Genomic DNA, 15,216 nt, shown 5'->3' on the forward strand with positions numbered 1-15,216 from the left:
TATCTATCTATCTATCTATCTATCTATCTATCTATCTATCTATCTATCTATCTATCTATCTATCTATCTATCTATCTATCTATCTATCTATCTATACACACAATACACTGAGTGAATTTGTGATTAGGCTAAAATCAACAAATATCCTCTATCAGATTTTAGTAAAGGGGGCACAACTAACCTCCCTTTCCACCTGTCAACTGGCCCCAATCACTCTATCCCTCAACCTTTATCTCTTCCCTTCCTGTCTCCGTGGCTGCCCTCTATATTCTGCCATGACCTCCCTCACCTCATCTCCCCCTTTCTCCAACCTCTGTGTTTCTCTCTGTCTCCTCCCTCCATCCCCTCCCTCTCTTCCCCGTGTCTCCAGGTCCACCTCGAATTAGACCCATGCGAGACATCACCGCAGTGGCGGGCAGAAATACCTATATAACGTGTCGTGTGATTGGGTACCCGTATTACTCCATTAAGTGGCTGAAGGACGGCATGCAGCTGCCTGATAATCATCGTCAAGTGGTGTTTGAGAACGGCACACTGAGGCTCACAGACGTGCAGAAGGGCGCAGACGAGGGGACCTACTTGTGTAGCGTTTTGATCCAGCCCCAGGTGTCAATCAACCAGACTGTCCACGTCACTGTCAAAGGTAAAGCTGAAGAGGAGTACGGATGCACTGGGCAGTGTTTTTGGTAAATTTATACCTATTTTATGAACCCAATTTATAGAATTAGGCTGCAGTAGAGATAAAGTGACACATCAGTTGACAGGGAGATATTGCATCTTCACGCTTTTCCCAAATCTATTTCAACTAGAGGTAATGCTCTATGCATACCCAAAATTCAAATTCACTTAAAACAGTAGTGAAAAAAAATCTTAAGAAATCAATCACCAATACTAATACTACTTTGTTTTTCAAACTGCTTCCTTTAGCTTAAAAAAAGATGGGAAAAAAAGCGATGCAAGTAAAATTTCTTGATGAAGAGCAGCTAGTCACTGCTACTTGGGGGACACCACTGTACAAAGCTGTCAAGTGCAACTTTAGTAATGCTGTTGAATGCAGATGAATGGTGTTTTGGGGGTAGATTTATGTTTGTCCTGCGTATTTCATTTAGTCTGTGAGCGGGATAACGATGGCAGTAAGCAGGGCAGCTGCAGAGGTGTTTGAGGGTGTGTACATGTGCCTGTGTGCAAGTGTGTCTCTGATTTAATTAGATGAATAATAATGAAGCCTAGATTAAATCCCCCAGATGTCTCAGCTGTAGTACCCCCACCTCAACCTCCATTACCATGGCAACGGAATGACTTCCCCCTGCCAATTGGACTGTAACCAGAGCAGCTATTATGGGCTGCAGGAGATGTGGGGTGGTGGGGGGGGTGCTGAAGAGGGGCCCACTGGCCAATGACCTTCTCCCTCTCTCTCTCAGACTCTTAGCATTGCTCCAGATGGCCACATTGCCGCTCTTCAACATCTATCACTGCCTTTATTCCACTGATTTCCTTTCTCTCTCCTCTAGTGCCACCGCTCATCCAGCCCTTCGATATCCCCTCTACCTCAGTGGGGAAGCTCATGTACATCGCCTGTGTGGTGTCATCTGGGGACATGCCCATACGCATCACCTGGCACAAAGACGGCCAGCTCATCGTGCCAGGCTCTGCCTCTGGTGTTGCAATAGAGACCAAAGAGTTCATGAGCTCCCTGCAAATTTCCAATGTGACACTGAAGCACAATGGAAACTACACCTGCATCGCCAGCAATGCTGCTGCAACTGTCAGCTGGGAAAGACAGTTGATTGTTACTGGTGAGGGGTGACGTGTAATGTGTAAAGTAACTGTAGAACTGTTTTGTGATCACTTACTTTTTGTAACTTCTACCAAGTTTTTCCATTTATATAAAATCAGGATTTCTGTTTCTCAGTGCCGCCACGTTTTGTGGTGCAGCCCAACAATCAAGACTGTATCTATGGAAAAGCTGGAGTACTTAACTGCTCCGTGGAAGGTTACCCCCCTCCAAAAGTCATGTGGAAACATGCCAAAGGTAAAATCTGCACATTATCCTCATGGCATTGCAGTAAAAGCTACACACGAACAAGAAAAAGTATCATGCTTCCATACATGCTTTGTGTTGTGTCCTGCAGGCGTAGGAAACCCTCAGCAGTACCATCCTGTCCCACTAACTGGCCGTATCCAGATCATGTCAAACGGTTCTCTGCTGATCCGACATGTTCTTGAAGACGACCGGGGGTACTACCTCTGTCAGGCCTCCAACGGAGTGGGCTCAGACATCAGTAAAAGCATGATCCTTACTGTCAAGAGTAAGTGTCAATCCTCTGCTTTTTGGCATGAACCCACTTCTTTTCAAACCCACATCTCCTGGATTGCGCTGAGATAAGTCTCAGCTTTTTGGACAGGGATCAGCTCTTCTAAGATGCACTTTTGCCCCAGGCTAGTGCGGCCTGTGCTTAACATAGCCTAACTTAGTCTGTGTCCTGCACATCCTTCACTGGGGGTGCCTTTCCTATTGACTGATGTTCTCTGGCTGTCAGCCTGTGCGCTACAGAATGTTTGGTGGGGAAAAGGGTTGATGAATTAGTGATGAAAGCAAAACCACAGGAACCTCTTCAATCAATAATCTACGTCTAAGTAACAGAGGAGGAAGAGAAGCGAAAGTAGAGACCGAAAATAATAAAAAGAGGGAGGAGGTGGTGTTAGAGGCCAGTGGGGCTTGAAGCATGAAATGAAAATGGGGAATAAAATGGAAAAAAAGAGATGTCTATACATGTGTAATATATCCTTGCTCAGTTTCCAATACTACACGCCCGTTTTCCCTCATGTCATTATTCCATACAAAACGATTCATCATGCTGATACTTGTCTATTTGCTCAGTCCCTGCCATGATCACCAGCCACCCAAACACTACCATGGCAAGGAAGGGCCAGATCAAGGAGCTGAACTGCACAGCACGGGGCGAGCAGCCCATTATTATCCGCTGGGAGAGAGGGGACACAGTCATTGACGCAGAGAGAAATCCCCGTTACTCCATCAGCATCAACAAAAAGGGGGATGAAGTCATCTCCACCCTAAAGGTCAGATAATATATACTTATACTCTTCAGGCCTTTAGTGTAGCTTAATGCCATTACACCGAACTATGCTTAAAAAAAAATCTACTTCTACTATAGGCTATTGCAGGGTTTAATAAGCTTTAGAGGTGCATGTTTTCAGATTTTATATTTATTTTGGGATTTTTTTGCAAAAGTGTTCTAGAAATATTTTCTTAAAAAAAGTCCTATTAAAGGAAGTTATTATGGGAATATTTTTAGGATATTATATTCCTAAATTTCACACGTCATCTTTCCCTGCTTGTGCTGATGCTCGCAGCTTAACCCAGCCGAGCGAGGAGATTCTGTCTTCTTCTCCTGCCATGCCATCAACTCCTATGGAGAGGGCAGAGGGCTCATCCAACTCACTGTACAAGGTATTTCTACAAACAACTGCAAATCCCTACTTCTTTTATTTAAATAAAGAATTAAGGGGAAAAAAAGTATGTAAACAACCTAATGAGGAAAGGTTATTTAACGAGATACTGATGGTGGTAAAAACAAAGGAAAATTCTTTTTTTTTTCCACCCTCACGCAGAGCCACCCGATCCTCCCGAGCTCGAAGTACGGGAGGTGAAGGACAGAAGCATGAACTTGCGCTGGATCCAAAGGTTTGATGGCAACAGCATCATCACCAGCTATGACATTGAGTACAAAAACAAGTCAGGTGGGTTATTAAAAACAACAAGCCTAATCCCTAATGTAAAAGTTATTTCAACAATTAAAAACTGAAAAAATAAACCTCTGCTCATATTCAACAGACACATGGGATCACATGTACACAACCAGGAACATCTCACCCACCAACAATCAGGCCAACATTGTAGAGCTGCACCCGGCATGCGTTTATAGTATCCGCATGTACTCCTACAACAAGATTGGCCGCAGTCTTCCCAGCAAAGAGCTCACAATCAGTACCGAAGAAGCACGTAAGTGATTGTTTTTCTCTAAATATCACGTTTTTTTGCCTATCTAGTATTTGTTTTTGCTGTCTCTGTATGGAGTAGAGCCATCACTATCTGATATCTTCCATCAACAGCACCTGACGGGCCTCCGATGGATGTAATCCTGCAACCGATGACATCTCAGAGCATACGAGTCACATGGAGGGTAAAATCACTGTTGCTTACGACTTCATTTAAGTATTAAGCCTAGTATAAGTGGAAATAACTAGAAAGCAAACAATGATGGGATATAAAGATATGCTCCATGATTTAAAACAACAAGGTTTCAGTGATGTCACAAACAAATCCAAAATGTTAAGAGACACCTGTGAAATTGTTGGTTACAGAAATGCAAAAATTAACTAACTAAAATTTAGAATTGATCTCGTTTAATTTCTTCTTTTTTTTTTTTTTACATATTGCTGTCAAATTTCATAGTAAAACTTTTTTTCTCCAAAACTTTCAGGCTCCAAAAAAGGAGCTGCAAAACGGCGTGATCCGCGGCTACCAGATTGGATACAGAGAGAACGGTCCAGGTAGCAATGGCCAGTATAGTATTGTGGAGATGAAAGCTACAGGGGACAGTGAAGTTTACACCTTAGACAACCTAAAGAAGTTTGCCCAGTATGGGGTGGTGGTCCAAGCCTTCAACAGAGCTGGGACTGGCCCATCCAGTACTGAGATCAATGCTACCACTCTGGAAGATGGTAAGTGGACAGCAAGATGAAGAAAACGAGGAGAAGACTGTGAGATACAATTTAGGAGAGTATGGAAGGAAAAGAGGAGGGACTGTAAGAAAAAAATTTAAAGATCCAAAAGGAACACATGAAAATAATAGTCAAATGCAATAACAGGATGAAACACTCATGAATGAACATAACATGCATGTAGAAATGCATGCTCAAACAAAATGTTAGAAATAAATTTGCAGCACATCCCCCATTATTCTTTCCACTTTAATTAGCACCTTCATTAGGCTGGTAGAGAGCGAGAGAGGAACAAGGAACCCCATTACTCTTTAAATGTCTGCCCACTCTACCTCCCTTTTCCCTGGTCTGCCTTCTTTATCTTCCCTTTCTTCCCATGGGTTCCCTTGTCATCCTCCTCACTGGTCTTCTGTCTATTATCCGTGTTTTTATTTCTTATACTTTTTTGGACCCTTCCTGTCTGAGAGGAGAGTAATGACGGGCACTTGGATGATGAAAATTGGCCACGCAGGTAGTCAGAAGCTGCCTCTACAGCTTCAATTAGCTTAAACAAGAACATTGTCTTCCTTTAGATTGTATCCTCCACATTTCAGCTCACACCCTGCTCATCTGCATTTTGACCCCTTTGGTGTAGCTCTTTTACTATTCATGTTGCTCTCTCAGTGCTCTTCCTCCTCTCCATCAACCCCCCTCCACTTCTCCTCTCCTCTCTAAAAGCTAGGAATGAACAAGGAGCTATTCAGGACTAATTTGAGCTTGTTTGACTGATTTATTTCAGCGGAGATTTCCTGTGGTTTGTGACATTGAGTTATTATTACTTATCAGTGCTTCGGCTGCCATGCTACGTCGGACCAGATTTCAGTAGAAGCCATTAAAACACTAAGAGTACTCAAATATAGTTTAACAGTGCAGCACTAACACTCACTCTCTATGTTCCCCAGTGCCCAGCGAGCCTCCGCAGAACGTGAGAGCAATCTCTGTGACATCAGATGAGGCAGTGATCACATGGGCAGAGCCTCCACGGCTGACGCTGCATGGTGTGCTGAAAGGCTACCGGGTTGTGTTTTGGTCCCTCTTCCCTGACGGAGGTGGGTGCTGTGGGGGCCAGGCCCAGTGGCCAATGCAGAGTAATTATCACCTATCTCATTCTAAGATTCACCAACCCGCCCTCCCACTCACCTACCTTTCTGTCAGTGCTGTGAGTCAGAATGTTTTAATGTGTATCCACACCTTTCTCATAAAGCACTTCCTGGTCCTGTGTGTTTTTGAATTTGTCTGTTTGTCAAATAGATTGTATGTCCAAGATGGAGATATGGCTCAACTTTAGCTTAAGGGCTAGCCTTTGATTTGACAGAAGTGACCACATTTAGATGAGAGGGTGATGCACCCATCCATAGACAGCGGGGGTGCATCACACAGGCACAAATACCTATTTACTACATACAAATAAAACTCTTGGAAAACTAACAGTTAGTTGCACAGCGTGCTATATTATTTGCCAGATAACTGCTCCAGAAGCACCAACACCCCAGACACGATCAACATCATGCACCTAATAATACAAAGCATAAGTCCTAATCACATTTAATTGACTGAGTTATATAAAAAAGATGCCTCTGTAGAGTTCTTATGACTTGCTACAACATCATTTTTATGTAGTATATTGCAAACATGTTTTTTTTTCTTCAGCTCTTAAGTTAGTCATTTTAATTTGAAAGTCGCCTTAAGGTATTTGAGTTTTTGGCACTTCTGCACTGGTTTTATTTTTCACCCCCAAAGATTTCTGTTAAGTCTGTCATAGTTTCTTAGATTTTTAATAAAACTTGTGATCAGAAAGTCACACAGTATAGCAATGAGTGTCTGCGTGTTGTAGGTCCAATATCTGTGCAACTCTGTTTCCTAAAAAAATATTTACTCCTCCTTTAGACACAATGTTGAAATAGGAAGGTAATTATATTCATGAAAAAAAAAGTAATGGCCACGTATTACATTACCAAATAAATGCAACTGCAAATAAATATATTTTTTAGGAAACAGAGTTGATGTGTGTTGTTACTCCTATCATCACCTATACCTTCTAAAAAGAGTTTTTCTCCTCTCCCTCAGAATGGGGAGAGATGCAAAACATCACCACCACACGTGAACAGGTGGAACTGCGAGGGCTCGAGAAGTTCACTAACTACAGTGTTCAGGTGCTGGCCTACACACAAGCTGGCGATGGGGTCCGCAGCAATGTCCTCTATATCCAAACCCGAGAGGATCGTGAGTATACAATTCATTTGTTTTTTACATGAAGAAAAGTGTGCAATGTAAGGAGATGGGAAATGGGATAGAGGGAGATTTTAAAAAAGGGAGCTGGTTGTATCTCAAACCCATAACAAAAGCTCATAACAAGCTATGCTAGGAATCTCCATTAGCTGTGCTAATGAGAATTAAGAGGCTTTGAGTCCACAGCTCAGGGCTAAGGGAGGTGTTTCGGGAGGAGGAGGGAGAAGTGATGTCTTAGAGCATATAGCATCCAGGAGTCAGCCATCAGCCTGGGCCTGCATCCTTACCACCAGCCCTCTTGCCATAGGCATAGGGATTAACTCCTTTTGGATTAGAGAGAATTAATTTTGTGCTTACACCATTGGAGGCAGGATTACAGCCAGATCCATGTCTCTTTATAAAGGAGGAGGAGGGGCCTGGGGGGCTGAAGATGGAAAGATACAATGGCGATTGCACAGCCCGTTCTTGGCTGACAAAAAATAATGAGTGAAAAAATTATAAGAGAAACACCACAGCTGAGGTGTTTGTTTATTTGTGTCTAGACTGCTGTCCTCTTCTGATTGACTCAGTGTTCCATCGTGTATTTTTATAAATGAGACTGTTCACTTAGTAGTGTTCTCTTCCTCATCATCACTTGGGTTGTGCTAGTTCTGCAGCAGACTGTCTTGGCAGACTGTCTGTCTGTGTATCTGTCTGTCTGGAGTCCTGGGCAGATTTTGGGCACCAGATGGGACCTGACTGTCCCATCTCCTACTGGTGCTTTGACATGGGGGTCCAGTTATGATAATGATAGCCTCCTGTGCGCCTCCCTGCTGCCATTGTTACATGATCCCTGTCACTTTTTTTGTCCCTGCTTACTTCGTTTAAAACTTGCATCTCTGCTTTCTGAGTTTTTGTTGTTTTCTTGCCCACTCATGTCCTCTGTAGGGGAAAGAGATCTGAGGGTAGAGAGCATCAGGGGGCCTCACAAAGAAAACAAGAGGAATGGGGGATGGATTTAGAGGGCTGGGTCTTACACTGTGGTAGCCTCCTTCTGTAGAGGCCAGATGAGGCCCACTGTCAGGCACAAGTTATATTTATGGTTTGGTTTGAATAGGGTTGATAGTGTGGACCCAGTACTGTAAGACCAATGAAACAAAAGCATTATTGTTCACCTTTCACAGTATCCAGTGTCCTGATGTGTTTTTGTAAAGTGTGCATGTTTTTTAAGCCCCTTTTGTGCCATTATCTCGTAATCAGAGTATTAAACAGTGTCCAGTGCCAAGCTGAAGTGGCTAGCAGAGGATCAGACACTAATGTCTAATCTGTTTGAGAGTTTTGAGAATGCTGGGTGTCACAGAGTCAGAACTGCTGACCAGTGTCTGAATGAACATATGTCACAGCCATCCCCTCAAAAGGATGTTTTTCAAAGTCCTTCCAGAGCAGCTTAGTACAGGCTAAGACTTCCAATCCGCAAAAAAAAGCCTGTTCACTTTAATAGCTATCCAACACCCAGCATGTGCCTGCACAAACACAAACACACACACATATGGATGCCCGCCATGCTGATGTTGCTATGTCTTTTCTCCTAGTTCCTGGTCCACCGGCTGGCATCAAGGCAGTTCCCTCCTCCTCAACTAGTGTGGTTGTGTCCTGGTTGCCTCCTCTCAAACCAAATGGCATTATCCGCAAGTACACCATCTACTGCTCCAGTCCCGGATCTGGACAGCCAGTAAGTGCCTCCTCTGTGGGTGTGATTCATATAGGGCCAATTTATCTCTGAGGTCCGTGTAAACCAAGTAACTTATTAAATTACCAATGGAAATAATTCATTTGTAAGCGCTGTTATTAAATGAACCTGTATGCATGCATTTGTGTGTGTGTGTGTGTGTGTGTGTGTGTGTGTGTGTGTGTGTGTGTGTGTGTGTGTGTGTGTGTGTGTGTTGCGCATGTCTCTCTTTCACTGTTTTTGCACCATCGCTTTATTTCCTGCCCTCCCAGATGAACAGATGAGGTTGTCTTGGCAACGTGATGAGACGTAGATATGCAAATGAGCCAGAGAACAAGCTCACACATGCACACTGCCGCATCAGAAGCACACACTCACAGAGACATCACATTTCGACATTTTCTATTTATACACATACGTGCAAGCATTTCAATTGTGGTTAGATCATGTGCACACAAACACCAGCACACGGTGAAGTCTGATATCAGGCTAGAATCTCACTTTCTTATTATTCACAAATACTCCTCCCTCTCTGTGCATGAGTGCCATGTAAATGAGCACAGGCAGGGAGGAGAGAGGGAAGGAGGGAGGGGGGTGGAAAGAAGGTTGAGAGAGAAAAAGAAGCACACCATTAGAGGTAGGGAAAGACCGAGGGGAAATGAGAGAAAAAGAGAGGGATGAGGGAAGAGGGAGAGACAGGCTGGGTGGAATGGAGGAGAGAGGAGGGTATCAGTCACATCGAGATGAGAGTGCTTTTGTCCGTCTTTTCATTATCTCCCTGTATCACTCCCTGGATCACCACAACACCGCCACAATGCTGAAGGAATGTTCGAACCCCCTGCAAACAAACACACACACACTTATGCACATCCTCCCCTCCCTGTGTCCCTCCATCCAGTCCTCTTCACTGAGCTAGACAGAGAGGGAAAGAATAAGCAAATGGTGAAAGAACACAGAGATGAACAGATTAAAGAGAGAGAACAGCGGATCATCTTAAGAGACAACAGTCTTTTTGTGCATTGCCATGTATGTGTTTGTGTGGATGCAGGTGAGTGTGTGTTCATTCTCAAAGGTTTGCTTGGAGGAAAAATACATCCAAGCAAACCTTAAATCCAGTGTTGAGTACAGCATTATAAGTAGCTGTAGGTCATTTGCATCAAATTTATTTTGAGTAGTGGGACAAATAGACAGCTCCGCACAAAGGTTTACATTTTCTGTTTTGCCTTTTTTATGTTGACCTAAAACCTGTGTTCAATTCTGAGCAATCATACTGCTCGCTGTGCATATTTTCTATAGTTTTTGTTTAAAAAAAAAACATGGTTTTATGGGTTTTGCCTGAACAAAAAAAAAAAAAAACAGAGAGAGAGAATACCACATACCACATCTGTTTCTCCTTTACAACCTAACACTCAGTTTGCTCTGCAAAAAGCTTTAACTCCCTCAAAACATTCAAATGATGTCAAGTTGTATACAGCATAAGATCTACGTTGTTCAGACAATGAATTCACAAGTTGATCTGGGTGGAAATGGAATCCATAAGGAGGTCAGCCATAGCTGAGAAAACCCGGCAAAAATAATGCACAGTATCATCCTTAAATTTTGGGAAAGACAAATAAAGAAAGAGTCAAAAATGCAAGTTGCTGTCAGTGTATCAGAGACAAAACATCTCAGTGGACTCTATGTTTGTGCTTTGGATTTAAGTGATTCGAGAAACAATATATGTATCATTTCTGCCTTTTATCACGAGGCAAACACTGCCAGTGAGGCTAATAAGTTAAAATTTTAAACAAACAGATGACATTGACAGATGTATTTGGCTTTCCCTTTATTTCTCCAAAAAGTATGCTTTTTTGTTGTTTCAAGATACCGACAGTGTTCAAGGAAAATTGCACACCTCCTTTTTCACTGAGCGCATTTTGATGTGTCACAATAGGAAAAGGACAGATGTAAAAAAAAAACCTGTTTAATCTGTCAACTGCAGGAGCATTAGTTTCAGTTTCCTGGTGTCACGTATGTTATGCTGAAACTTAAACAGAATAGAGCCTAAATTAATGTTATGTTCATCTTAATTTCCTTTGTAGCTTTATAAAATGTAGCACTTTAATCAAGTCCACAAGCTGCCACCACTCCTGTTATATTACTGTTTTATTTGCTAACATGACATTGCGTGCCCTCTGTCCCAGGCTCCCAGTGAGTATGAGGCCAACCCAGAGATGCTCTTCTACCGTATCACGCACCTTACCCGCGGTAAACAATACCTCATCTGGGCTGCAGCTGTGACAACTGCTGGAAGAGGCAACATTAGCGCAAAGGTCACTGTAGAGCCTGCTGGGAAAGGTGGGTCCTCCAGGCATGCCAGTTGTAGAGAAGAAGGGTAAAGAGATTTGTGCAAAGGTTATCAGGGAGAGCGCACTAAACATGGCTATGAACTGGCAGCATGATCTCCTTTACACAGATCACTTTCATCAGTCTCCCTCCCTCTCGCTCTGTGTACAATCTCTGCTATTGATTGACAGCCGTGGTATTGATTGAGCAGCGGCTGTGTTGCAAGAAACGTTGTTGTTAATTATGTGGTGATGAACAGGGCCTATCCAGTAAAATGACCCTTGGGGAGAGAGATAGCAGGCAAAATCAATAGAGGGGAGGATTTATGGAGAAATGATAGACTCGAGACTAAGAGTTTTGACAGGGGGCTACATTAAAACACTATGGTACAGCTTTTTAATCCCTCAGGAGAAACGATTCAGGCCCACTTAATCATCCAAAAGCAGACACAGAAAGACAAGTTGAAGTATGAATAGAGTCATTTTGGTGTCATGCTTACTATTTGAGTTTAACATCATGTGCTAAAGATGCATGTTGAGTTTTACTGGTTGCATCTTTGTGTGCAGTCCCAGCTAAAATCCTGTCCTTTGGGGGCACTGTGACCACTCCCTGGATGAAGGAAGTACGTCTGCCCTGCAGCTCAGTGGGAGAGCCTACTCCCACAATTAAATGGACCAAAGACAGGTCAGAGCGGTCACTGTATGCCCTTAGATATCAGAGATATCATGCACACATGCTGATGCTATTTCTTGTGAGGAAAATTGATTTTTTTAAAACTGCTCTTAATTCTGAATAACCTGTCTGCTCTTTATCAGTGAGGACTCTGCCATTCCTGTGACAGCTGACAGCCAACGGCAGATCTTATCCAATGGTACACTGGTGCTACGCTTAGTCAAAGCAGAGGATTCTGGGTACTACACCTGTACGGCCACTAATACCCTAGGCTTTGACACCATCATAGTGAACCTTGTGGTACAAGGTAAGAAGAAACAGAAAATTTATAAACTTATTTGAGTGAAACAGACACTTCTGTCCTGGTGCTAAGTTATTGTCTGCGTGTGTACATCCAGTTCCTCCTGACCAGCCTCGTCTGACTGTCTCCACTACTTCCACCTCCTCCATCACCCTGGCTTGGATTCCTGGGGATAATGGAGGAAGCTCCATCAGGGGTATTTAAATATTGTTGACCTGTTTTTTAAGGGTGCTTCACACTTTTGATGTCATATGTACTTATCCAGTTGTGCAACAAGCTTATGTTTCTAGGTAAAAGGAAGTCAAACCGCAGCTGGCTGTAGCTAATTGTAGCTGATTGTTGCCCCCTGGTGTCCAACAGATGGAGCTGCAGCAAGGATACACCACCATTAGTAGCTGTGTTTGACATAAATGTGTACTGGTGTGCCTGCAGGATTTGTGCTGCAGTATTCTGTGGACAACACAGAGGAATGGAGAGATGTGTTCATCAGCTCCAGCGAGCGTTCCTTCAGGTTGGACAATCTCCGCTGTGGAACTTGGTACAAGGTCAAGTTGGCTGCCAAGAACAGTGTGGGCTCAGGACGCATCAGTGAGATCATTGAGGCAAAGACGCATGGAAGAGGTGAGGGGTCTAGAGAAAAGTGTTGAAGCTGGAATTAAGTCGAAATAAATCTTCTCTTTCTTTACTGTCTGTTCTTGTAGCAGCAGTTACAACTTTCTTCTCAAACATGAAGCCATCAATGCATCACAGATAAATACATCTTAAATTGCTAATTTATGATTATCTTTCTAACCTAGTGTCTTTTCCTTTTCCAGAACCGGTGTTCAACAAGGACCAGCCACTGCTAACGCACATCAACTCCACTCATGCAGGCCTCAACCTTCAAGGTTGGACCAGCGGGGGCTGCCCTATCACTGACCTGATGCTGGACTTTAGGCCCAAAGGTACTTGGGCCTGGCAGAGCCTCAAGGCCAATTCCACAAATCAGCTTTTCCTCAGCGAGCTGCGAGAGGCCACCTGGTACGAGCTCAAAATGAAGGCCTGCAACAGTGCTGGGTGTGGCAACCAGACCTCCCAGTTTGCCACAACTGACTACGATGGGAGTAAGTCTCTCCTAGTTTTTTAGGTCTTGGTGTATCTTTTTCCTCTCATTCATGTTTATGTTACTGACTCTTGTAAATTTTATCAAATTTTTCTTCTCCTTCTACTCTCATTAGGTACAATCCCTCCCATTAAATCAGCTCGTGGAGAGGGGGACGATGTGAAGAAACTGTTCTCTATCGGCTCTCCTGTCATTCTGGTTACCCTTGGCGTTGCTTTGCTCTTCATTATACGAAAGAAACGCAAGGAGAAGAGGCTCAAACGACTTAGAGGTGGGAAGTAAACTATTTAATATACTAACACAAGTGACAAGCTGAAAAAATATGTCTTAATTATATAATTATACCGTCTTCTCGCAGATGCTAAGAGCCTTGCAGAGATGCTTATCAGGTAAGAGACAGCTTTATTTGTTATGTGTACTGTATAGAATAGCTGTATTTTGCATAAATAAATCACTTACAATCAATTTCAGGCTTAATATATATGTTTTTGTTTTTTTGTCTCTGTGTAGCAAGAACAATCGAAGCATAGACACTCCAGTGAAGGGTCCTCCTCAAGGACCAAGGCTCCATATTGACATCCCACGTGTCCAGCTCCTCATTGAAGACAAGGAAGGCATCAAACAGATAGGCATGTGACCACACATTGACAGCAACACAGCTGCCATTCATAGAGGGGTTTTTAGAAGCCTCTAAAAGATCTTAGTAACTCGTTTATTTCCTTGCTTGCAACAGGAGAGGACAAGGCAGCAGTGCCGGTGACAGACACAGAGTTCAGCCAGTCAGTGAATCCACAGAACTTCTGTACAGGCGTTTCTCTGCATCACCAAGCCCTTATCCAGAATTCAGGCCCTTTGATTGACATGTCAGACATTCGGCCTGGCACAAGTGAGTTTGTTTTAGGTTCATATTTGTTCTGCTTGTCACAGCTTTCAGTGAAATAGTTTGAGGCTTTAAATATGAGCAACAGATTTGATCTTTTATTGAAGTACATCTCCAATACATTTGAGAAAATATAGACTTATTGACAGCTAATACATGGATACCAAGCATCTTTGATCCTTAGATGTTCTCTGATCCCTGTGACCTCTCTCTTCTCAGACCCAGTGTCACGAAAGAGCATAAAATCAGCCCACAGCTCTAGAAACAGATACTCCAGCCAGTGGACGCTTAGCCGCCCAAGTCAAAGTCAGTCAACAGCCTCTGCACGAACTCTGACGTCTGACTGGCGGACGATGGGCTCTCATGGCATCACAGCCACCGAGAGTGACAGCTACAGTGCCAGCCTCTCACAGGACACAGGTGGGTTAAAATTAAGAAAACTTACTCTCTTGTAACTGAGTAGCTAAGTAAATGGTGAAAAAAACAATTACACTTCTTTTCTTTCAGATAAGGGAAGGAACAGCATGGTGTCCACAGAGAGCGCGTCCTCCACCTACGAGGAGCTGGCTAGGGCGTATGAGCACGCCAAGCTGGAGGAGCATCTACAACACGCAAAGTTTACAATCACAGAATGTTTTATCTCTGATAGCTCGTCTGATCAAATGACGACAGGTACCAATGACCCAGCAGACAGCATGACCTCCCTCAGTACACCCTCTGAACCAGGCATCTGCCGCTTCACTGCCTCACCACCCAAACCGCAGGACTACGACCGCGGTAAAAATGTGGCTGTGCCCATTCCCCACCGTGCTAACAAAAGTAAGTATCAGAGCTGAGACCCATGTGGGGACGCTGTTCTTTTGATTTGTTGTTTGTACTTGTTTTACATTCAGTGCACATGTAGAATTACACATAATTACAGTTAGGACACCCATATGTATGTATTGCATGCCCACAATTAAAGACACACAAGGATGAGAGTAACAAAAAGCCACTGGTTGCTAAAACAACAACTAGATTTTTGTCCCAAGCCATTTTGAAATCTACTTCCACATCAGTTCCTCATTTTCATACTATACAGTGGCTTGCAAAAATATTCGGCCCCCTTGATCTTTTCCACATTTTGTCACATTACGGCCACAAACATGAATCAATTTTATTGGAATTCCACGTGAAAGATCAATACAAAGTGGTGTACACGTGAGAAGTGGAAC

The 15,216-nt window shown here is 43.3% G+C and overlaps 1 protein-coding gene across 3 annotated transcripts in view; it reads left to right on the forward strand.

The window, feature by feature from the left end:
- Positions 1–15,216, forward strand: part of LOC102301208 (Down syndrome cell adhesion molecule-like protein 1 homolog) — a 53,083-nt gene that overhangs the window by 33,035 nt on the left and 4,832 nt on the right. The window contains exons 8-32 of one of the 3 annotated variants that reach the window (XM_014333503.2): positions 371–643; positions 1,512–1,796; positions 1,913–2,032; positions 2,133–2,309; positions 2,882–3,081; positions 3,376–3,472; positions 3,634–3,762; positions 3,857–4,024; positions 4,135–4,205; positions 4,506–4,746; positions 5,688–5,873; positions 6,853–7,008; positions 8,586–8,725; positions 10,906–11,059; positions 11,614–11,731; positions 11,863–12,026; positions 12,118–12,216; positions 12,453–12,641; positions 12,836–13,123; positions 13,238–13,393; positions 13,481–13,511; positions 13,633–13,751; positions 13,856–14,008; positions 14,222–14,422; positions 14,510–14,821. In XM_014333503.2, the coding sequence (XP_014188989.2) occupies positions 371–643; positions 1,512–1,796; positions 1,913–2,032; positions 2,133–2,309; positions 2,882–3,081; positions 3,376–3,472; positions 3,634–3,762; positions 3,857–4,024; positions 4,135–4,205; positions 4,506–4,746; positions 5,688–5,873; positions 6,853–7,008; positions 8,586–8,725; positions 10,906–11,059; positions 11,614–11,731; positions 11,863–12,026; positions 12,118–12,216; positions 12,453–12,641; positions 12,836–13,123; positions 13,238–13,393; positions 13,481–13,511; positions 13,633–13,751; positions 13,856–14,008; positions 14,222–14,422; positions 14,510–14,821 (4,227 nt within the window). Of the gene's footprint in view, positions 1–370; positions 644–1,511; positions 1,797–1,912; positions 2,033–2,132; positions 2,310–2,881; positions 3,082–3,375; positions 3,473–3,633; positions 3,763–3,856; positions 4,025–4,134; positions 4,206–4,505; positions 4,747–5,687; positions 5,874–6,852; positions 7,009–8,585; positions 8,726–10,905; positions 11,060–11,613; positions 11,732–11,862; positions 12,027–12,117; positions 12,217–12,452; positions 12,642–12,835; positions 13,124–13,237; positions 13,394–13,480; positions 13,512–13,632; positions 13,752–13,855; positions 14,009–14,221; positions 14,423–14,509; positions 14,822–15,216 lie in introns of those variants that run through there. The other 2 variants (XM_005922051.2, XM_042220819.1) reach the window with 2 other exon arrangements.

This window comes from Haplochromis burtoni, unplaced genomic scaffold (assembly GCF_018398535.1).
Source record: "Haplochromis burtoni strain Fernald_Lab_line unplaced genomic scaffold, NCSU_Asbu1 Contig_56, whole genome shotgun sequence".
NCBI classification, from domain to species: Eukaryota; Metazoa; Chordata; class Actinopteri; order Cichliformes; family Cichlidae; genus Haplochromis; species Haplochromis burtoni.